General features: G+C 44.5%; 1 protein-coding gene across 1 annotated transcript in view; it reads right to left on the bottom strand.

Moving 5' to 3' along the window:
• wdr25 (WD repeat domain 25) overlaps positions 1–18251 on the bottom strand; it is a 38948-nt gene extending 20697 nt beyond the window's left edge. The window contains exon 1 of the mRNA XM_078407032.1: positions 17120–18251. Coding sequence (XP_078263158.1) covers positions 17120–17845 — 726 coding nt within the window. The 5' untranslated portion in view covers positions 17846–18251. The remainder of the gene's footprint in view (positions 1–17119) is intronic.
• Positions 18252–18344: the final 93 nt, after the last annotated feature.

Raw genomic sequence — 18344 nt, 5'->3', positions numbered from 1 at the left:
CCACATCTTGAACAACGGATACAGTAGATGATGTCAAGGTAAACTTACAAACCGGTACGTCTTTGGAGTGTGGGAGGAAACCGGAGCACCCGGAGAAAACTCACGTGGTCACAGGAAGAATGTACAAACTCCATACAGACGGCACCCATAGTCAGGATGGAACCCGGATCTCTGAGGCAGCAACTCTACCACTGCATCACCAGAGATGGTTTAGTGAACTGGGCCAGGTGCATTTAAATAAAATTTGCTTTTACTGGAGATATATCATGGAAAGATGCACCCCCCCTTATAGACGATTCACACAATTCACCTCAAAACAGCAGACTTTCATAATTTATGCATTTTGATATTTTTAAATACAGGCATTCGGTTATAATGTGATAGTTGTGTTCCTAACAAACTTTGTGTTGTAGAAAAGCTCATTGGAAAAATAATTGTCTCAATGGGAATAAATGGGTTAAGGGTTACAGAATTGCAGACTTGCTCTAAACAAACGTTTTTGAAAAGAATAAGCTTTTTAATAATACAAATTTATTTTGTTACTACAAACTAAGGATACAAAAGGCTGTATGTTACATTGTTGATGGAGTATCATCAAGCAATCGTGTATCAAATATAATGACCTACGGTGAAAGTACTGCGGACAAGCTGCATGGAAACAGTATTTTTTCAAAGACGCCTTTTTTTTTGCTTGCCAATTTCCAAAATAACTTTTAAATGGTTCTAAGTTACCGATTGAAATCACCTTATAATCAATTAGGCCTGTATTATACAAATAGTGTTCCTAATTCATCAATCGCGTTACATTATGGAGAACGCACGTTATAGCAGACTGGGAAACACATTAACTCACAAACCTTTGGGCTGTTCCACTGAACTACATGAAGCAGAGATACAAAAACAAATTCAGCCCTTTGACTGTTCATTGTTATGCCTGAGGTGAAAGGGGAAAAATGGGTGCCCAATGTTGACCTCTTGGATGCTTGTGGCTAATTAGATGACAATGTCAATAAATTCTCAATGCAATTGAGGTGTAGAAACATCAAAAAACGAGCAACATCACAAATCCACAACTTCAACATTTGCCAGTAGCCAATGTTTCTGTTCATAGTAGGCAGGCTATACCATTGCCTGGCAGCTTGAGAACCAAACTATATCACTTGCTGCCACAGAGCACACAGAAGATTTCAAACTACATTAATCTGACATTAGAAAACATTCCGAAACTGGTGACAATTTCTCAAGATTAGCATGAAAACACATCATTTTTTCGTCAGTTGTTTGTTGTATTGCCTTGGCCTGAAATTTAATATCTCCTGCTCCCTTTTATCTCTCGATCCAATTTGTACATAAGCTCTTTCTCAGAAAAGAGGACACCAATAGTATGATGCCTATAACCAATTTCAAATGGTTCACTGCCAAATAAATACTCTGACCATAGTACATGACATGCATTACAAAAATACCATTGATTTATAAGTTGAACCTATGAACCAGAGCACGAGGCATGAACACAATAGCATGAACACAATTCTCTCCTGCCAGATAATCTGCTCTCCCCTCATCCCCAAAATGTCACCCATTCCTTCTCTCCAGAGATGCTGTCTGTCCCCCTGGGTTACTCCAGCATTTTGTGTCCATCTTCGGTGCAAAACCAGCATCTGCAGTTCCTTCCGATACACCTCACCTCTGTCCTTCTGACCACCCAGAATTTCCACACACACACACACACACCCTTATTTCCAGCAACACTCTGCCCTGTCTCACCCAGATCCCACCCACTCCATCTACCCACCACCCACACACTCCTCCCATCAGATCTCCCCCTCCCCCTGCTGTTCCCATCTGCCCACCCACCTCCCATCTTGGGTCCCACTCTCCATCCACTCCCATCAGATTTATCATCCGCAGTCCCTGGTTACCTCCACCACTCACGTCCCAGCCTCTTGTTGTCTGCGCCCCTCTCTCCTCCACATGACTCCATTCAATGATCCACCCCTCCTCAACTGCAACCAGCGAATCCCCCGCACCTCAAAGGTGACAGGGAGAAGGCTGGAGAATGAGGTTGAGTGGGAAAAATAAATCAGCCATCATTGATTGTCGGAGCAGACTCGATGGGCTGAATGGCCTAATTTCTGCTCCTATGACATATGTTCACACCTTACCCCTTTACTCTGGCTAACCCCCCTTCACCCTTTCAGTCCAGAGTAAGAGTCTTAACCCAAAACATTGATTGTCCATTAACCCTTACAATGCTGTCATAGAGTCGTATAGCACAGAAACAAGACCTTTGGCCCAACTTTCCCATGCCGACCAAGACACCCCATCCTTGCTAGTCCCGCCTGCCAGTGTCTGTCCTTCCTCTTTCCCATTGTTTTAAATCTCCAGCTTGGCTCCCTTCTTTCTGCTGTTTGTGCCTGGTCCCGACTGTCAGCTTTGTCCCCTCTCAATGGCGCATACCCCTGCGCTTCACCCAACTACTCTCTAGCAGTCTGAAGAAAGGTCTCAGCCCGAAACGTCACCCATTCCTTCTCTCCAGAGATGCTGCCTGACCCGCTGAGTTACTCCAGCATTTTGTGTCTATCACTACTCTCTGATTAGGTGATTTCACAGTAGCATCAAAACCACCATTGCTCATGACTTTGATGCTGCACACATTCTCCCATCAGTCACATGACAATGGTCATGCTAACCACAAATCTTTGTGATAAAAAGAAACCTTTAATGATCTGAGATTCTGCCCCCAGGGTCTGCAGTTTTACCATCATCAGCACTTTATATAGATCACACATTTTGAAAGTGCGTCGAGACATTTTTCTAATTAAAGTACCTTATAAATAAATAAATACATGATCTACATAATGCATGATTATGCCAGCACAAGGACAAATCCCTTAGTTGAGAAAGGTTTGGTTTATCATTGGCTATTAATGATTTTGTGCTCGAGGTGCTAGTTTCAGCCTTTGGATAGAAGTGTCATTAAAGTATATTTTTACTTTGATGACAACCCTCTTTATATTAGCGCTATCATTGATAGTGCTGCAATTTTGACTGCACTGATAGAATAAGACTGAAGTAATACTCTGGCCCCCAAAGAGATGATAGTTGTTCCTCAGAATGGCTGTGGCCTTGACAGCAAATGGAATTTAAGTTTTTAATACCCAGTGAGGGAAATGCATAAATTCTTCAGAAATTATATTGAGGGGGAAATAAATCAAATCTGTAATTAATTCATACAGATGAAGATGGGCAGTTCATAGACTCTACCACAAGAGGGAGGAAAGAAGCTTAACGAGGTGGGTGAGTGGACAATATGGGATGCTGAGTAACATCTCCCCCTTGTTGGACTTCAGTGTGATTGCAGTTAAGGCACTCGGGCTTCTTACAGCCATCCCAGTAGCTCCTTCCCGATTTTGATTGGACACGAGCTTGGGACTTTCTCAAATGAGTGTGGAGGTTACATATTTTTGGAGAGGTTTCAAAACATCTTTAGAGATTAAGACTTTAGACATTAGAGATACTGCATGGAAACAGGCCGTTCGGCCCACCTAGTCCGCGCCAACAGGCGAACACCCCATACTAGCACTATCCTACACACAAGGCACTATTTTACACTTTTGCCAAAGTCAATTAACCTACAAACCTGCACGTCTTTGGAATGTGGGAGGAAACCCACAGCATCCGGAGAAACTCCCCGCGGTCACAGAGAGAACGTAAACGCCGTACAGACGGCACCCGAGGTCAGGATGGAACCCAGGTCTTTGGCAGGGCAGCAAATTTACCGCTGCGCCATTGTGCCACCCCTATTCCTTGAAAAGTTTCCTCCGTCCTGATAATTTCTTGCACCATCTGTTTTGAGTGTCATGCAGACAAAATGGTCTATTCATCAAAGCCAACTGCATGTAGTCAGAGTCTCATGGCTGGGGTTGTTACTCTAGGTCAGAAGGGCATTGATTCACTTATATTGCCAGTGGATGCGAGGGATTTTGTGGAGATAGCTGTGGTGCTGCTTCCCCCGATGCGTAGAGCGACAAGCTGTAGGTAGCTCACACCTCGGAAGCCTACAAACGGCCAGTCCATTGCTACTGTGTGGGTGGAACCTGGATTTTTCTGCCAGGTTTGAGATCGGAGTCTTCGACCTTTTCCACAGAGGGCCAACAGGAGATGCTGGTGAAACTCAACACTGAATCCTGGCTTCTCTCAGAGGTTTTGCAGGGCCTTGCCATAGACCTTTGTTGTCGATGGGGTTGTAGGTTCATAGAGGTACCTTTGTTTAGTGGCTGTTCAGTACAAGGTTATTCTCTCATATGGTTAGACGGTGCATCTTAGTTGGCATGGACATGTTGGGCTGAAGGGCCAGTTTCTGTGCTGTATGACTCTGACTCTATGACACAAGCATGAAACGTGCAGCAGATAGCAAATACACTGCAATTTTTAGTAGTTTTCTATGTAATATCTGAAATATCTGTCCTTCCTGACAGATATTGAGTGTTTTCACTCCCTCAATTTCAAGTTTTTAGTATTTGTACTTTATCTGTTCTGCAAACATTTAAATAGCAAAGGTGATTTATAAGGCAACTTCATCAAAATAGTCTGAAAATCACGAAAGCATTAATTTGATATACAACAAAGGCCAAAAATTTTCACCGGGTGAGATAACATCATTGACAATCGCTCATCTAAACAGCCGTAAAATATTCCTCCAATTCGATAATACATTTTCCGGCTTCAATTGGGCTATTAATTGAGATTTTCACTCATTCCTTCTCTCGAGAGTTGCTGCCTGTCCCACTGAGTTACTCCAGCATTTTGTGCCTATCTACAGATTATTTATTATTTCATGTGCAATAACCTATTCACATTTACCATAAATTTACCATTTATCAAGATTCATGGTTATCAGAACCATAAAGAATTCTTGTGTTCAATTTTCTGAACTTCCCTTTTTATGAAGTATTATAAATTGAAAGATGAATACCACGATTGACAAGTGCAGATTTTAATGCCCCTGTCTCGTAATTCAGATTCAAAGCTATTTTAGTGCTAAATCCAACCAGAAAGATGTAGCATCCAACAAACAAAGATTAAAAAATGGCTGAAATGTAGATTGATTTTTTTGCACATTAACCAAGTTTGAGGAGCAATGAATAAATGACCCATTTTCTTGGACTGCCTGGTGATGAATGTAGAGTCTACAGATATGAAATTTAGCGACTGATCTTAAAATTAGTGCCACAGAGCCATCTGGTGGGCAGAGATCGCAACTGACAGGGATACTGATGAGGACAGAGCAAGCTCTTGGCTCTATAAAGGACCTGTCCCACTTAGGCGATTTTTTAGGCGACTGCTGGCGATTGTCAAAGTCGTAGTAGATCGCCGAACCTTTCTTTTACCCGAAGACAATGACCACGACAATGCCGAGTCAGGTCGAGATTACACTGTCTTCGGAAACATCGCGAAAATTCCCACGCTGTCAATGCTTCTCCGGCATCCTGGTTTTCGCTGAAATCACTGACAAGTCGGTAAGTACTTGAGAGTTTTGAACTATAACACCTTATATGGGTTACTTAAAAACCAAGCTTCACTGTAACGAGGCATAAACTGGATTTACTTCCAGTTTACTAATAGCTGTATTTAAAAAAAATTTTTTTTAAGTGGTTCAGTGGATTTTTGTACGGAGTGTGGGCATTCTTTGAAAACGTAAGGGAGATGCATATCTGGTTTCTGGGTTGAGTATCTAGGTTTGGAGCCCACTTTAAATGTAATGGCTGATGGCCATAAACATCGCGAAAATTCCCACGCTTACCTGACCGTCAAACTGTCGCCTCCAATCTACCTGTCAAATGTCCTGACGGTAAATAAATTGGTTAAACACAAGCATTTTATAGTATTTTGAAATGACTTTACTTATTTTAATATTATGTGTTTCTAAATTCATCTTAAGAGAACCTATCAAACCTGGGGACAGCGTGCGACAGCAATAAGCTACGACACCTGGCGATGCGCCGAGATCCACTACGATCCACTACCATCTTTGGAAGACTCCTCACGATCATGCCCGCGACACCCTGGCGAACGTTCGGCGACAGCCTAGTCGCCGGCAGTCACCTTAAAATCACCTAAGTGGGACAGGCCCTTTAGATCCCCCTCTCATCCTTCTAAACTCCAGTGAATACAAGCCCAGTCTTTCCTCGTATGACAGTCCCTCCATCCCAGGGATTAACCTCATGAACCCACGCTGCACTGCCTCAATATCTTAAAGATAAGAGAGTAAAAAAGGGTTAGTGAGGAAATTCCAAAAGTCAGGGCCATGGTGGCTGCCAATGGGGGAGCAAGTAAAGGAAGGAGGATTGAAAGATCAGAGTAAGAGTGAAGATGTTTTGGAGGGATGTGGGGAGATAGGAGATCACAAGTAAGGGAAGGGAGACCATGGAGATTTGAAAAGAAAGATGGAGATTTTAAAATCAAGCCTCTGCTGACCACAGACCATGTTGGCACTAAGATGACAGAAAATGGGACCTGGTGAAAGCTTGAATGTGGAGATGTGGGCAGAAAAATAGCAGATCTAATTCAACAGAGAAGTGATTGTGTGAAGTGAATGAATAAGGAGAAACTATAGGGTCTGAGTGGCACAATGACGGCACAGGATCAAAGCAACTTTTCCATGAATCTTTGGAAGTAACTAGATATGGTGAGATAGTGAAGGAAGTGGGATCCATGATTTCACAGATAGTGAGAGAGAAGTGGGGAGGCTATTTTGAATCTCTTTAAAAAAAACTGGTTAGATCTCAACTGGAAGGCAGTATCCAAATCTGGTCACTTCAGGAAAGATGTGACAGTGCAGAGATTTACAAAGGTCCTAACATTCATACAACATCACGGCCCAGGAACAGGCTGTTCGGCGGCAGCAGCCAAGTACATGGTACCATGGAGGGCTCTGCTGTACAGGTGGGCAGGAGAAAGTGTGGGAGAGCTCTAGTGATCGGGGATTCCATTGTAGGGGGAATTGATAGGCGTTTCTGCGGTGGCAAAAGAGACTCCAAGATGGTGTGTGGCCCCCTGGTGCAAGGGTCAAGGATGTCTCAGAGCGGCTGCAGGGCAGTCTGCCAGACGGTCTCCACGTGGGCTGGACTGCTACCCATGTCCTCAGGGGAGTGTTTGCTAGTGCTGTTGGGAAGAGATTAAACTAATATGGCAGGGGAATGGGAACCAATGCAGGGAGCTGTAAAATGAGGGCAGAAGCAAAAGGTGGAAGGGAGAAAAGTAAAAGTGGGACGCAGCGCGGTCAATGGCAAAAATCAAAAAGGCCCACATTACAGCATAATTCTATACGGGTGAAGAATGTTAAAGCAAACCTGCAAGCTTTGTGCCTTAATGTGAGGAGCATTCGTATTAAGGTGGATGAATTGAATGAGCAGTTAGTTGTTAATGGATATGATATAGTTGGAATTACGGACACATGGCTCCAGGGTGACCCAAGGCTGGGAGCTCAATATGCAGGGGTATTCAATATTCAGGAAGGATAGACAGAAAGGAAGAGGAGGTGGGGTGGCATTGCTGGTTAAAAAGGAGATTAATGCAATAGCAAGGAGAGACATTAGCTTGGATGCTGTAGAATCTGTATGGGTAGAACTGCGAAACAGCCAAGGGCAGAAAATGCTTGTTGGAGTTGTGTACAGACCACCAAACAGCAGTAGGGAGGTTGGGGATAGCATCAAGCAGGGGATTAGGGGTGCGTGTAGCAAAAGTACAGCAGTTATCATGGGTGACTGTAAGGTATCACAAAATGCTGGAGTAACTCAGCAGGTCAGGCAGCATCTAGGAGAGAGGGAATGGGTGACGTTTCTGGTCGAGACCCTTCTTCAGACCAGAAACGTCACCCATTCCCTCTCTCCTAGATGCTGCCTGACCTGCTGAGTTACTCCAGCATTTTGTGATACCTTCGATTTGTACCAGCATCTGCAGTTATTTTCCTACACAACATGGGTGATTTTAATCTACATATAGATTGGGCTAACCAAATTGGTAACAATATTAAGAAGGAGGATTTCTTGGAGTGTATACGGGATGGTTTTCTAAGCCAATATGTAGAGGAACTAGAGGGCAGGCCATCCTAGACTGGGTATTGTGTAATGAGGAAGGATTAGTTAGCGATCTTGTTGTGCAAAGCCCCTTGGGCAACTGTGACCACCATATGGTAGCATTCTGCATTAGGATGGAGAGTGGCATAGTTAATTCAGAGACAAGGGTCCTGAACTTAAGGAAAGGTAACTTTGATGGCATAGGACGGGCAAATTATACTTAAAGGGTTGATGGTGGATATGCAATGGCAAAGATTTAAAGATTGCATGGATGAATTACAACAATTGTTCATCCCTGTCTGGCATAAAAATAAATCAGGGAAGGCGACTCAACTGTGGCTAACGAGGGAAATTAGGATTAGTGTTAAATCCAAGTAAGAGGCATATAAATTGGCCAGAGGAAGCAGCAAACAAGGATTGGGAGAAATTTAGAATTCAACAGAGGAGGACAATGGGGGAAAATAGAGCATGAAAGAAAGCTCGCGGGGAATATAAAAACTGACTGTAAAAGCATATAGATATGTGACGAGGAAAAGGTTAGTGAAGACAAATGTAGGTCCCTTACAGTCAGAAACAGGTGAATTTATAATGGGAAACAAGGAAATGGCAGACCAAGTCCCTGGGCTCTGTCTTCACCAAGGAAGACACAAACAATCTCCCAGAAATACTAGGAGACCGAGGATCTGGTGGGAGGGAGGAACTGAAGGGAATCCACATTATTCAGGAAATGGTGTTAGGTAAACTGTTGGGACTGAAGTCAGATAAATCTCCAGGCCTGATGGGCTGCATCCCAGAGTACTCAAGGAGGTGGGCCTAGAAATCGTGGACGCTTTGGTGATCATTTTCCAATGTTCTCTCGACTCTGGATCAGTTCCTGTGGACTGGAGGGTAGCTAATGTAACTCCACTTTTTAAGAAAGGAGGGAGAGAGAAAACGGAATTATAGACCAGTTAGCCTGACATCAGTAGTGGGGAAGATGCTGGAGTCTATTGTTAAAGATGTAATAGCAGCGCATTTGGAAAGCAGTGACAGGATCAGTCAAAGTCAGCATGGATTTATGTAGGGGACATCATGCTTGACTAATCTTCTGGAATTTTTTGAGGATGTAACAAGTAGAATGGATAAGAGAGAACCAGTGGATGTGGTGTATCTGGACTTTCAAAAAGCCTTTGACAAGGTCCCACACAAGAGATTAGTGTGCAAAATTAGAGTACATGGTATTGGGGGTAGGGTATTGACATGGATAGAGAACTAGTTGGCAGACAGAAAGCAAAGAGTAGGAATTAACGGGTCCTTTTCAGAATGGCAGGCAGTGACTAGTGGGGTGCCGCAAGGCTCGGTGCTGGGACCCCAGTTATTTACAATATATATTAACGATTTAGACGAAGGAATTAAATGCAACATTTCCAAGTTTGAGGATGACATAAAACTGGGTGGTAGTGTGAACTGAGAGGAGGATGCTATGAGGCTGCAGGGTGACTTGAATAGGTTGGGCGAGTGGGCAGATGCATGGCAGATGCAGTATAATGTGGATAAATGTGACGTTATCCACTTTGGTGGCAAGAACAAGGCAGATTATTATCTAAATGGTGTCAGATGAGGAAAAGGGGAGGTGCAACGAGACCTGGGTGTACATCAGTCACTAAAAGTAAGCATGCAGGTGCAGCAGGCACTGAAGAAAGCAAATAGCATGTTGGCTTTCATTGCGAGAGGATTCGGGTTTAGAAGCAAGGAGATCCTACTGCAGTTGTGCAGAGCCCTGGTGAGACCACATCTGGAGTATTGTGTGCAGTTTTGGTCTCCTAATTTGAGGAAGGACATTCTTGCTATTGAGGGAGTGCAGCGTTGATTCACCAGGTTAATTCCCGGGATGGCAGGACTGACATATGATGAAAGAATGGATCGACTGGGCTTGTATTCACTAGAATTTTGACGGATGAGAGGGGATCTTATAGAAACATAAAATTCTTAAAGGATTGGACAGACTAGATGCAGGAAAAATGTTCCCGGTTTTGGGAGAGTCCAGAACCAGGCGTTACAGTTTAAGAATAAGGCGTAGGCCATTTTGGACTGAGATGAGGAAAAACCTCTTCACCCAGAGAGTTGTGATTCTGTGGAATTCTCTGCCAAAAAAAGCAGTGGAGGCCAATTCATTGGACATTTTCAAGAGTTAAATTTAGATCTTAGGGCTAAGGGAATCAAGGGATATGGGGAACAAGCCAGTAACGGGGTACTGATTTTGGATGATCAGCCATGATCATATTGGCAGTGTTGGCTCGACGGGCCGAATGGCCTACTCCTGCACCTATTTTCTATGTTTCTATACCTCAATGAGTCCCTTTGAAGCATGGTACTTGTAATAATGAACAAAACACAAAGTGAAGGATTTCAGCTACAAGGTTAGGCCAGTAAATGAATGTACTGTCTCATTCAAATTTCAGTCAATAAAAATCAAGAGAACATCATCCAAAACAGTGCAGTTATGTAAGACGGAATGAAAATAGAAAATGCTGGACATGCACAGCAGATCCGTTTTTGGAGAGAGAAACCCGAGCTGCTAATCAGACCTTCTCGTTGTGTCAGGACTGGCCGATTCTGATGAAAGATCACCAACTTGTAACTCGTTTTTTTTCTCCCCATAAATGCAGCAAACCTGCCTTGTTATATCCAGCATCCCGTTTTCATTTCAGATTTCCTTTTTCTGCAAGTTTTTACTTTTCAAGTTATCACAGCATACCTCAATGCCCACATATATGATATATTGTGAACGTCCTCTATCACAAATTAAAAGTACAGCTTTAAAAGGTACTGGATATGCATGACAAATGACATCATTTGCATCCCCATAAGTGGAAAAAAAATCAGTTTCATTTATGAATGAACTGCAGATGCTGTTTTAACCAAAGATTTCCACAAAAATACCCATTGTTTCAGCTTGTTCCTGTCCCACTGAATTAATTTCCACATACCTCGACTCCATCCTATCCCCCTGGTCCAATCCCTCCCTACCTATGTTCAAGACACCTCACAGGCCCTTCATCTCTTCAATGACTTCTGTTTTCCAGGCCCCATTCCCTCACCTTTACTACGGATGTTCAGTCACTCAACAGCTTCAGCCCCCACCAGGAGTGTCTTAAAGCCCTCAGTTTCTTCCTCGGCCGCAGAACCAACCAATTTCCCTCTACTAACACTCTCCTCCGCCTAGCGAAGCTGGTCCTTGCCCTTAACAACTTCTCCTTTGACTCTTCCCACTTCCTCCAAATCCAAGGCGCAGCTATGGACACTCGCATGGGCCTTGCTATGCCTGCCTCTTTGTACGGTACGTTGAACAATCCCTGTTCCAGGCGTACACTGGCCCAATCCCCGAATTCTACCTCTGCTACATTGACGACTGCATTGGTGCTACCTCCTGCACCCATCAACTTCACGACTAATTTCCAGCCTGCACTCAAATTCACTTGGACCATCCACGACATCTCCCTACCGTTTCTAGATCTCACCGTCTCCATCACAGGAGACAGACTAGTGACTGACATCTACTACAAACCCACTGACTCCCACAGCTAACTGAACTACACTTCTTCCCACCCAGCTTCCTGCAAAGACTCTATCCCCTACTCTCAATTCCTCCGTCTACGCCGCATCTGCGGCTAAGATGAGGTGTTCCATACATGTCCTCATTCTTTAGGGAATGGGGGTTCCCCTCTTCCATCATAGACGAGGCCCTCACTCGTGTCTCCTCAGTACCCCGCAGCTCCACTCTTGCTCGCCCTCCCCTCAGTCGTAACAGGGACAGAGTCCCCCTCGTCCTTACCTTCCACCCCATCAGCCGTCGCATACAACACATAACCCTCCGATATTTTCGCCACCTCCAATGGGTTCCTACAACTAGCCGCATCTTCCCATCTGCACCCCTTTCCGCAGAAACCATTCCCTCCGCAACTTCCTAGTCAACTTGTCCCTTCCCACCCAAACCACCCCCTTCCCAGCTACTTTCCCCTGCAACCGCAGGAGATGCAACACCTGTCCCTATACCTGTCCCTATACCTACCCCCTTAACTCCGACCAAGGACTCCGACAAACTTTTCAGGTGCAACTTTTCTGCACCTCCTCCAACCTCATCTACTGTATCCGCTGTTCCAGGTGTGGACTTCTGTATATCGGCGAGACCAAGCGCAGGCTCGGCGATCGTTTCGCTGAACACCTCCGCTCAGTCCGCCTGAACCTACCTGATCTCCCAGTTACTGGACACTTTAACTCCCCCTCCCATTCTCCCCCTCCCACACTGACCTTTCTGTCCTGGGCCTCCTCCATTGTCAGAGTGAGGCCCAGTGCAATTTGGAGGAACAGCACCTCATATTTCGCTTGGGCAGCGGTATGAACTGTTCTCTAACTTCGGTGCTGGCTCGAAGGGCTGAATGGCCTCCTCCTGTACCTATTTTCTATGTTTCAAGTAACCCTTGCTTTCCCTCTCTCTCCATCCCTCTCCCTTCCCAGTTCTCTGACCAGTCTTACTGTCTCCCACTACATTCTATCTCTGTTTGCTTTGTTGTTACCTTCTCCCAGCTAACAATGATCTATTCTACATTTTCCTTGATCTCCATTCCCTTTGCCCTGTTTTCACACCTTGATACTTCTTTATCTATCTATCTCCCTCCCCCCTGACATCAATCTGAAGAAGGGTCTCGACTCGAAACGTCACCCATTCCTTCTCTCCAGAGATGCTGCCTGTCCCGCTGATTTACTCCAGCATTTTGTGGATATTTTCTGTTTAGTTTAGCTGCACACAAGCTATCTTCAGCTTAATTTTCATTATTATATTTTCTTTTATCAATTTTCCCTGCTAATGGTTTGTTTTCAGTTTGATTATATTTCTATGAAAAACAGCAAAATATAATGGCACAGCTATTGTTCGTTGTAGCAAAATTCATTGTGTTTGCAAACCTGTAACTGGCCAAACTCAGAAAGACACAAGGTGAAGGAGTAAATCAACAGGTCAGGAAGCATTCCTGGGGAACATGGATAGGTTTGGGTCAGGATCCTTCTTCAGACTGATTGTGGAAGCTGGGAGATAAGATAGGCAGGACAAAGAGTGGCGGGTAATAGGTGGACATAGGCGAGGGGCATTTTGAGATAGACGGATGGTTAGAATAAAGACCAAAGATTAGATCATCTTTAACAACCTCCTTCCGCCCCACCCTTCTCCCCCAGACCACCCTCTCCCCCCCCCACCATCAAGTGGGTGTGGCCACCTGGATAGCTGAATGTTCTGCTTGGCTAGCTTACAACCAACGGTATGAACTTTGAATTTAGTTTAGTTTACAGATAAAGCGCGGAAACAGGCCCTTTGGCCCATCGAGTCCGCACCAACCAGCGATCCCCGCACGCACACGCACACACACACACACGACAATTTACACTTTCCAGCCAATTAATCAACAAACCTGAATGTTTTTGGAGTGTGAGAGGAAACCGAAGATCTCAGAAAAACCCCACAGGGTCACGGGAAGAACATACAAACTCCATATAGACAGCACCGTAGTCAGGATGGAACCCGGGTCTCTGGCACGGCAAGCAGTGTCAGGCAGCAACTCTACCGCTGTGCCATTGCGTCACCCTAAATTCTCCAATTATAGGTACTCAGCTCCCTAAGTGGTCAAACTCATATGGTTGTCTACACTAGTCTTTACATAAATAAATCTCTTTAGAAAGAGCCTGTGATTATTTTTGCTTTCGTGATTCAATCAGCAAAGCCCTGAAATCGTGCTTCAGGAAAACACCTCCAAGTGTTGAGGCACAGGCTTTATTTCAGTCACGTCTTTACCAGTTTTGTCTAAACAATGCCTACAACACAACTCCGAACAATTACAACATCTGCTTGGACTATTATTCAACTATTATTATTATATAATCTATCTATCTCATCTTATCTTATCTTATCTATCTATCACTAAAACTCTCGGTTTGTTTGTGTGTATATGTTTATGTGTGTACCATCCCTCTACACAGCCAAAATGGTACAGGACAGCGCGACAATTTTAGGCCCTCCCGACTCACCATTCCCCCGTGGTGTGAGGGGGAGAGGGTAGGGAGGGGTGATGGGGATGGCGGAGGGGTGAAGGGGAGGAAGGGGTGCTGCACCAATCAATGCAGGAGAGGTTTGGACCCAACGGGACCACTTGGTCTAGTAATTATTATTACCGACTACACCTCTGCTTCAACACCATAATTCCAACTAAACTTTCTCTACAACTGTAGCTGCTGTGTACACCAAATGGCCAAATCATTATGACCACCTGCTTAATATGCTGTTGGTTCTCCGTGTGCAGCCCCATATGTAGCAGAGTGCGATGCACTGTGTATAATGACACATTCACAATACATTCACAACACAGTCCCGTAACCAGCATTAACATTTTCTCTGACTTGTGCCACAGTAGAACTTCTGTCGGTTCGGACCAGACAGGATAGCCTTCATTGCCCTCGCGCATCGATGAGCCCTGTCGCCAGTTTGTGGTTTGTCCCTCCTCGGACCACTGTCGGTAGGTACTCACCACTGCTGACCGGGAGCACCCCACAAGCCTTGCCGTTTCAGAGATGCTCTGACCCAGTCGTCTGGCCATAACAATTTGGCCCTTGTCAAAGTCGCTCAGATCTATACTCCTGCCCATTTCTCCTGCATCCAACACATCAACTTCAAGAACTGACTGTTCACTTGCTGCCTAATATATCCCACCCCTTGGCAGGTGCCATTGTAACAAGATAATCAATGTTATTCACTTCACCTGTCAGTGGTCATAATGTTTTGGCTCATCGGTGTACATGCAAGGTTTGATTGTACTCGTGTATCGTATGATCTGCCTACAAAATAATTTATAAGAAAGATTTTCACTATATTTCAGTACAGATGAGAACAATTAGCCAAAACCAATTACATTGGTGAATAATCAATAATTAATAGAGTTGTTACATAACAAAACAGCATTTGAAAGGGCCCTGAAAGTAGTTCTAGAATTTATAAAGATACTTTCAACACAAACTAGATATTACAGTCTACCCTCTTTATACGACCCTCCTTATAACCAATTTCAGCTATAGCAGATGAAGTATGTTGTAACCGAGGCATCCGTTTATATTGGAAACAAACGACCAAGTTCATTGCTTCATGGAGTGACAACTAACTGGTTGGAGTGAATCTTGTCTCAGTTTGTGTTCACCTTTCCTGTTTATTATGTGCCTTGTTTGGTCATGGAGTCATCCAGCGTGGAAACAGGCCCTTCGGCCCACCTTGCCCATGCCGACCAACATGCCCCATCTACACTAGTCCCACCTGCCTGCATTTGGCCCTTACCCCTCTTAACCTGTCCTAGCCATGTACCTATCTCAATGCATTGCAATATTACCTGCCTCAAATACCTCAGTGCAGTTTTGGTCTCCAAATTTGAGGAAGGATATTCTTGCTATGGAGGGCGTGCAGCGTAGGTTCACTAGGTTAATTCCCGGAATGGCGGGACTGTCGTATGTTGAAAGGCTGGAGCGATTGGGCTTGTATACACTGGAATTTAGAAGGATGAGGGGGGATCTTATTGAAACAAATAAGATAATTAGGGGATTGGACACATTAGAGGCAGGAAACATGTTCCCAATGTTGGGGGAGTCCAGAACAAGGGGCCACAGTTTAAGAATAAGGGGTAGGCCATTTAGAACGGAGATAAGGAGGAACTTTTTCAGTCAGAGAGTGGTGAAGGTGTGGAATTCTCTGCCTCAGAAGGCAGTGGAGGCCAGTTTGTTGGATGCTTTCAAGAGAGAGCTGGATAGAGCTCTTAAGGATAGCGGAGTGAGGGGGTATGGGGAGAAGGCAGGAACGGGGTACTGATTGAGAGTGATCAGCCATGATCGCATTGAATGGCGGTGCTGGCTCGAAGGGCTGAATGGCCTACTCCTGCACCTATTGTCTATTATCTATTGTCTCTCCGGCAGCTCGTTCCATATACCCACCACTTTGTGTAAAATAGTTATCCCTCAGGTTCCTATTAAATCTTTCCCCCCTCATCTTAGATCTATGTCCTCTGAATTCCCCTACTCTGGCCAAAAGGCTCTGTGCATCTACCCGATCTATTCCTCTCCATGATTTTGTACACCTCTATAAGATCACTCTTCATCCTCCTGTGCTCCAAGGAATAAAGTCATAGCCTGCTCAACCTCTCCCTCTAGCTCAGGCCCTCGAGTCCTGGCAACATCCTTGTAAAGTGTATTCTTGTAATCCTTTATTTAGTGTATGTTTATTGGCTGCTTTCCTAGTACTGTACATATTTACCCCCTTTACTAGGTTATAGCGGGCAATCGGCAATAATGGACATCATTCACGCACTTATGGTACATTATCTGGAAGGTTATCTGTACACATTTCAGTCATAAAGAGATTCAAAGAAGGAAAATAATAAATGAGAATGAATGAAATGTTACAGATCCATCCGCATTAGATAACAATTAGTCATAAACAGATACAAAAAACTGGAGTAACTCAGGTCAGACAGCATCTCTGGAGAAAAGGAATAGGTGACGCTTGGGCAGCTTACAGCCCAGTAGTATGTACAATAAATTCTCTAACTTCAAGTAACCCCTGCATCCCCTCTCTCTCCACTCCTTCCCCACCCAAGTCGTACCAACTTCAAAGTCGCCTTGTTGAGTCTCATTGTCTGTACTCATTCTCACCTAACACACAGCTAACAATGGCCTGTTTCCTTTATCATCATTATTTTTGTATATTTTTCATTCATTTGTTCTATATCTCTCTTCATCACCCTCTATATCTTTCATTACCCTTTCCTCTAACACTCAGTCTGAAGAAGGGTCAGGACCCGAATCGTCACCTATTCCTTCTCTCCAGAGATGCTGTCTGACCCACTGAGTTACTCCAGCTTTTTGTGTCTACATTCACTTTAAACCAGCATCTACAGTTCCTTCCTACACAATTAGTCAAAAATGATTTTCAGAACTTATAATACCCAGCATCTATTTTCTAAATAGTCGTGTACCTTCAGAGTCTTGTCCATGGAGGCAGAGAGCAGTAAGTGGCTGCGTGTCTCCACAGGACACCATTGTGCTGTGGTCACTGGTCCTTTGTGTTGAGACAGCTGAAACAGCAAGCACTTTGGGATGTTTGAGGTTTTGTGCTTGTTTTCCAAGAAGGGCTTTATGAAGTCTGAAACTCTGCTTAGCAGACCTAACTGGTGTTCTTCCGGTGCAGTACAATCTATGCCAGTGTTTATAACTTTTGTGCTTTCTCCAAGCTCATTGCTTTTATTATTTACATCTTCTTTCTGCCTCAATCGTTTGGGTACATAAGGTCTAATATTTTGCGCATCAGTCACTGAATCTTGAATTAACCTTTTCTGTGCTGAATGGTCCATTTTTCCACCTCTGCCGGATTTCTGCAGCAGAGCTGATGGATTTTCACCGTTGCTTTTAGAAAACTGAAAACATGTCACATTATTTAAAGTCATTGCTGGAGGTCTGAAAGTTGCATTGGAGTGTCTCTGTGCACAATTCTGTGCGCTGTTGAAATTGCATTCCACATTTCGATGAGATGAAGCACTGTTTACCTCTGGACCACATCCAGATGATTCCAGCTTTGGAAATGCAGGTTGAACTTTAAAACTCGAACGAGCAAAATTCTGTTCTCCTTGAGCTGTCTTGATGTCCTCACTTTTGTCATTGTCGGTCTCTGAATCCGAGGAATCATAGGCAACCAGCGAATTCATGTCATGTTATGTCATGGAAAGAATCTGCACACTGCTCCTGGCTATGAAGGCGTTGGAGGTTCCTGCAGTTGGAACATGTTTATAGATTGAAATAATTAAATTATACCCTCAGATATTATGATGTAAATACCCACTGTGATTATATTCTCAACAGCATTCGTGGAATAACGTGGAATATTCTCCCTTTTGTGTTAAAAAAAAAAAGGCGATTGGAAGTCCAGTGAGGTTGCTTCAGGCAGTGGTGGGTCAGTGGTCCAGGTACCGTTGCCACAGCAACCCCGGCCGTCGAGCTGCTTGGAGGTGGGATCGCACAGAAAGGCGAGGCTGCCCGTGGTCAAATGTTCACAGGTTGCTTGAGAGGGACGCGTCGAGAGGCGGGACCGACACCGGCTTCCGGTCCGCGTCCGCCGCCGGTCCGACACCGGCTTCCGGTCCGCGTCCGCCGCCGGTCCGACACCGGATCCGGTCCGCGTCCGCCGCCGGTCCGACACCGGCTTCC

Source organism: Rhinoraja longicauda, chromosome 10 (genome assembly GCF_053455715.1).
Source record: "Rhinoraja longicauda isolate Sanriku21f chromosome 10, sRhiLon1.1, whole genome shotgun sequence".
Classification (NCBI taxonomy): domain Eukaryota; kingdom Metazoa; phylum Chordata; class Chondrichthyes; order Rajiformes; family Arhynchobatidae; genus Rhinoraja; species Rhinoraja longicauda.
Note: the sequence above shows the minus strand (reverse complement) of the source record. Positions and strands in the feature narration are given on the sequence as shown.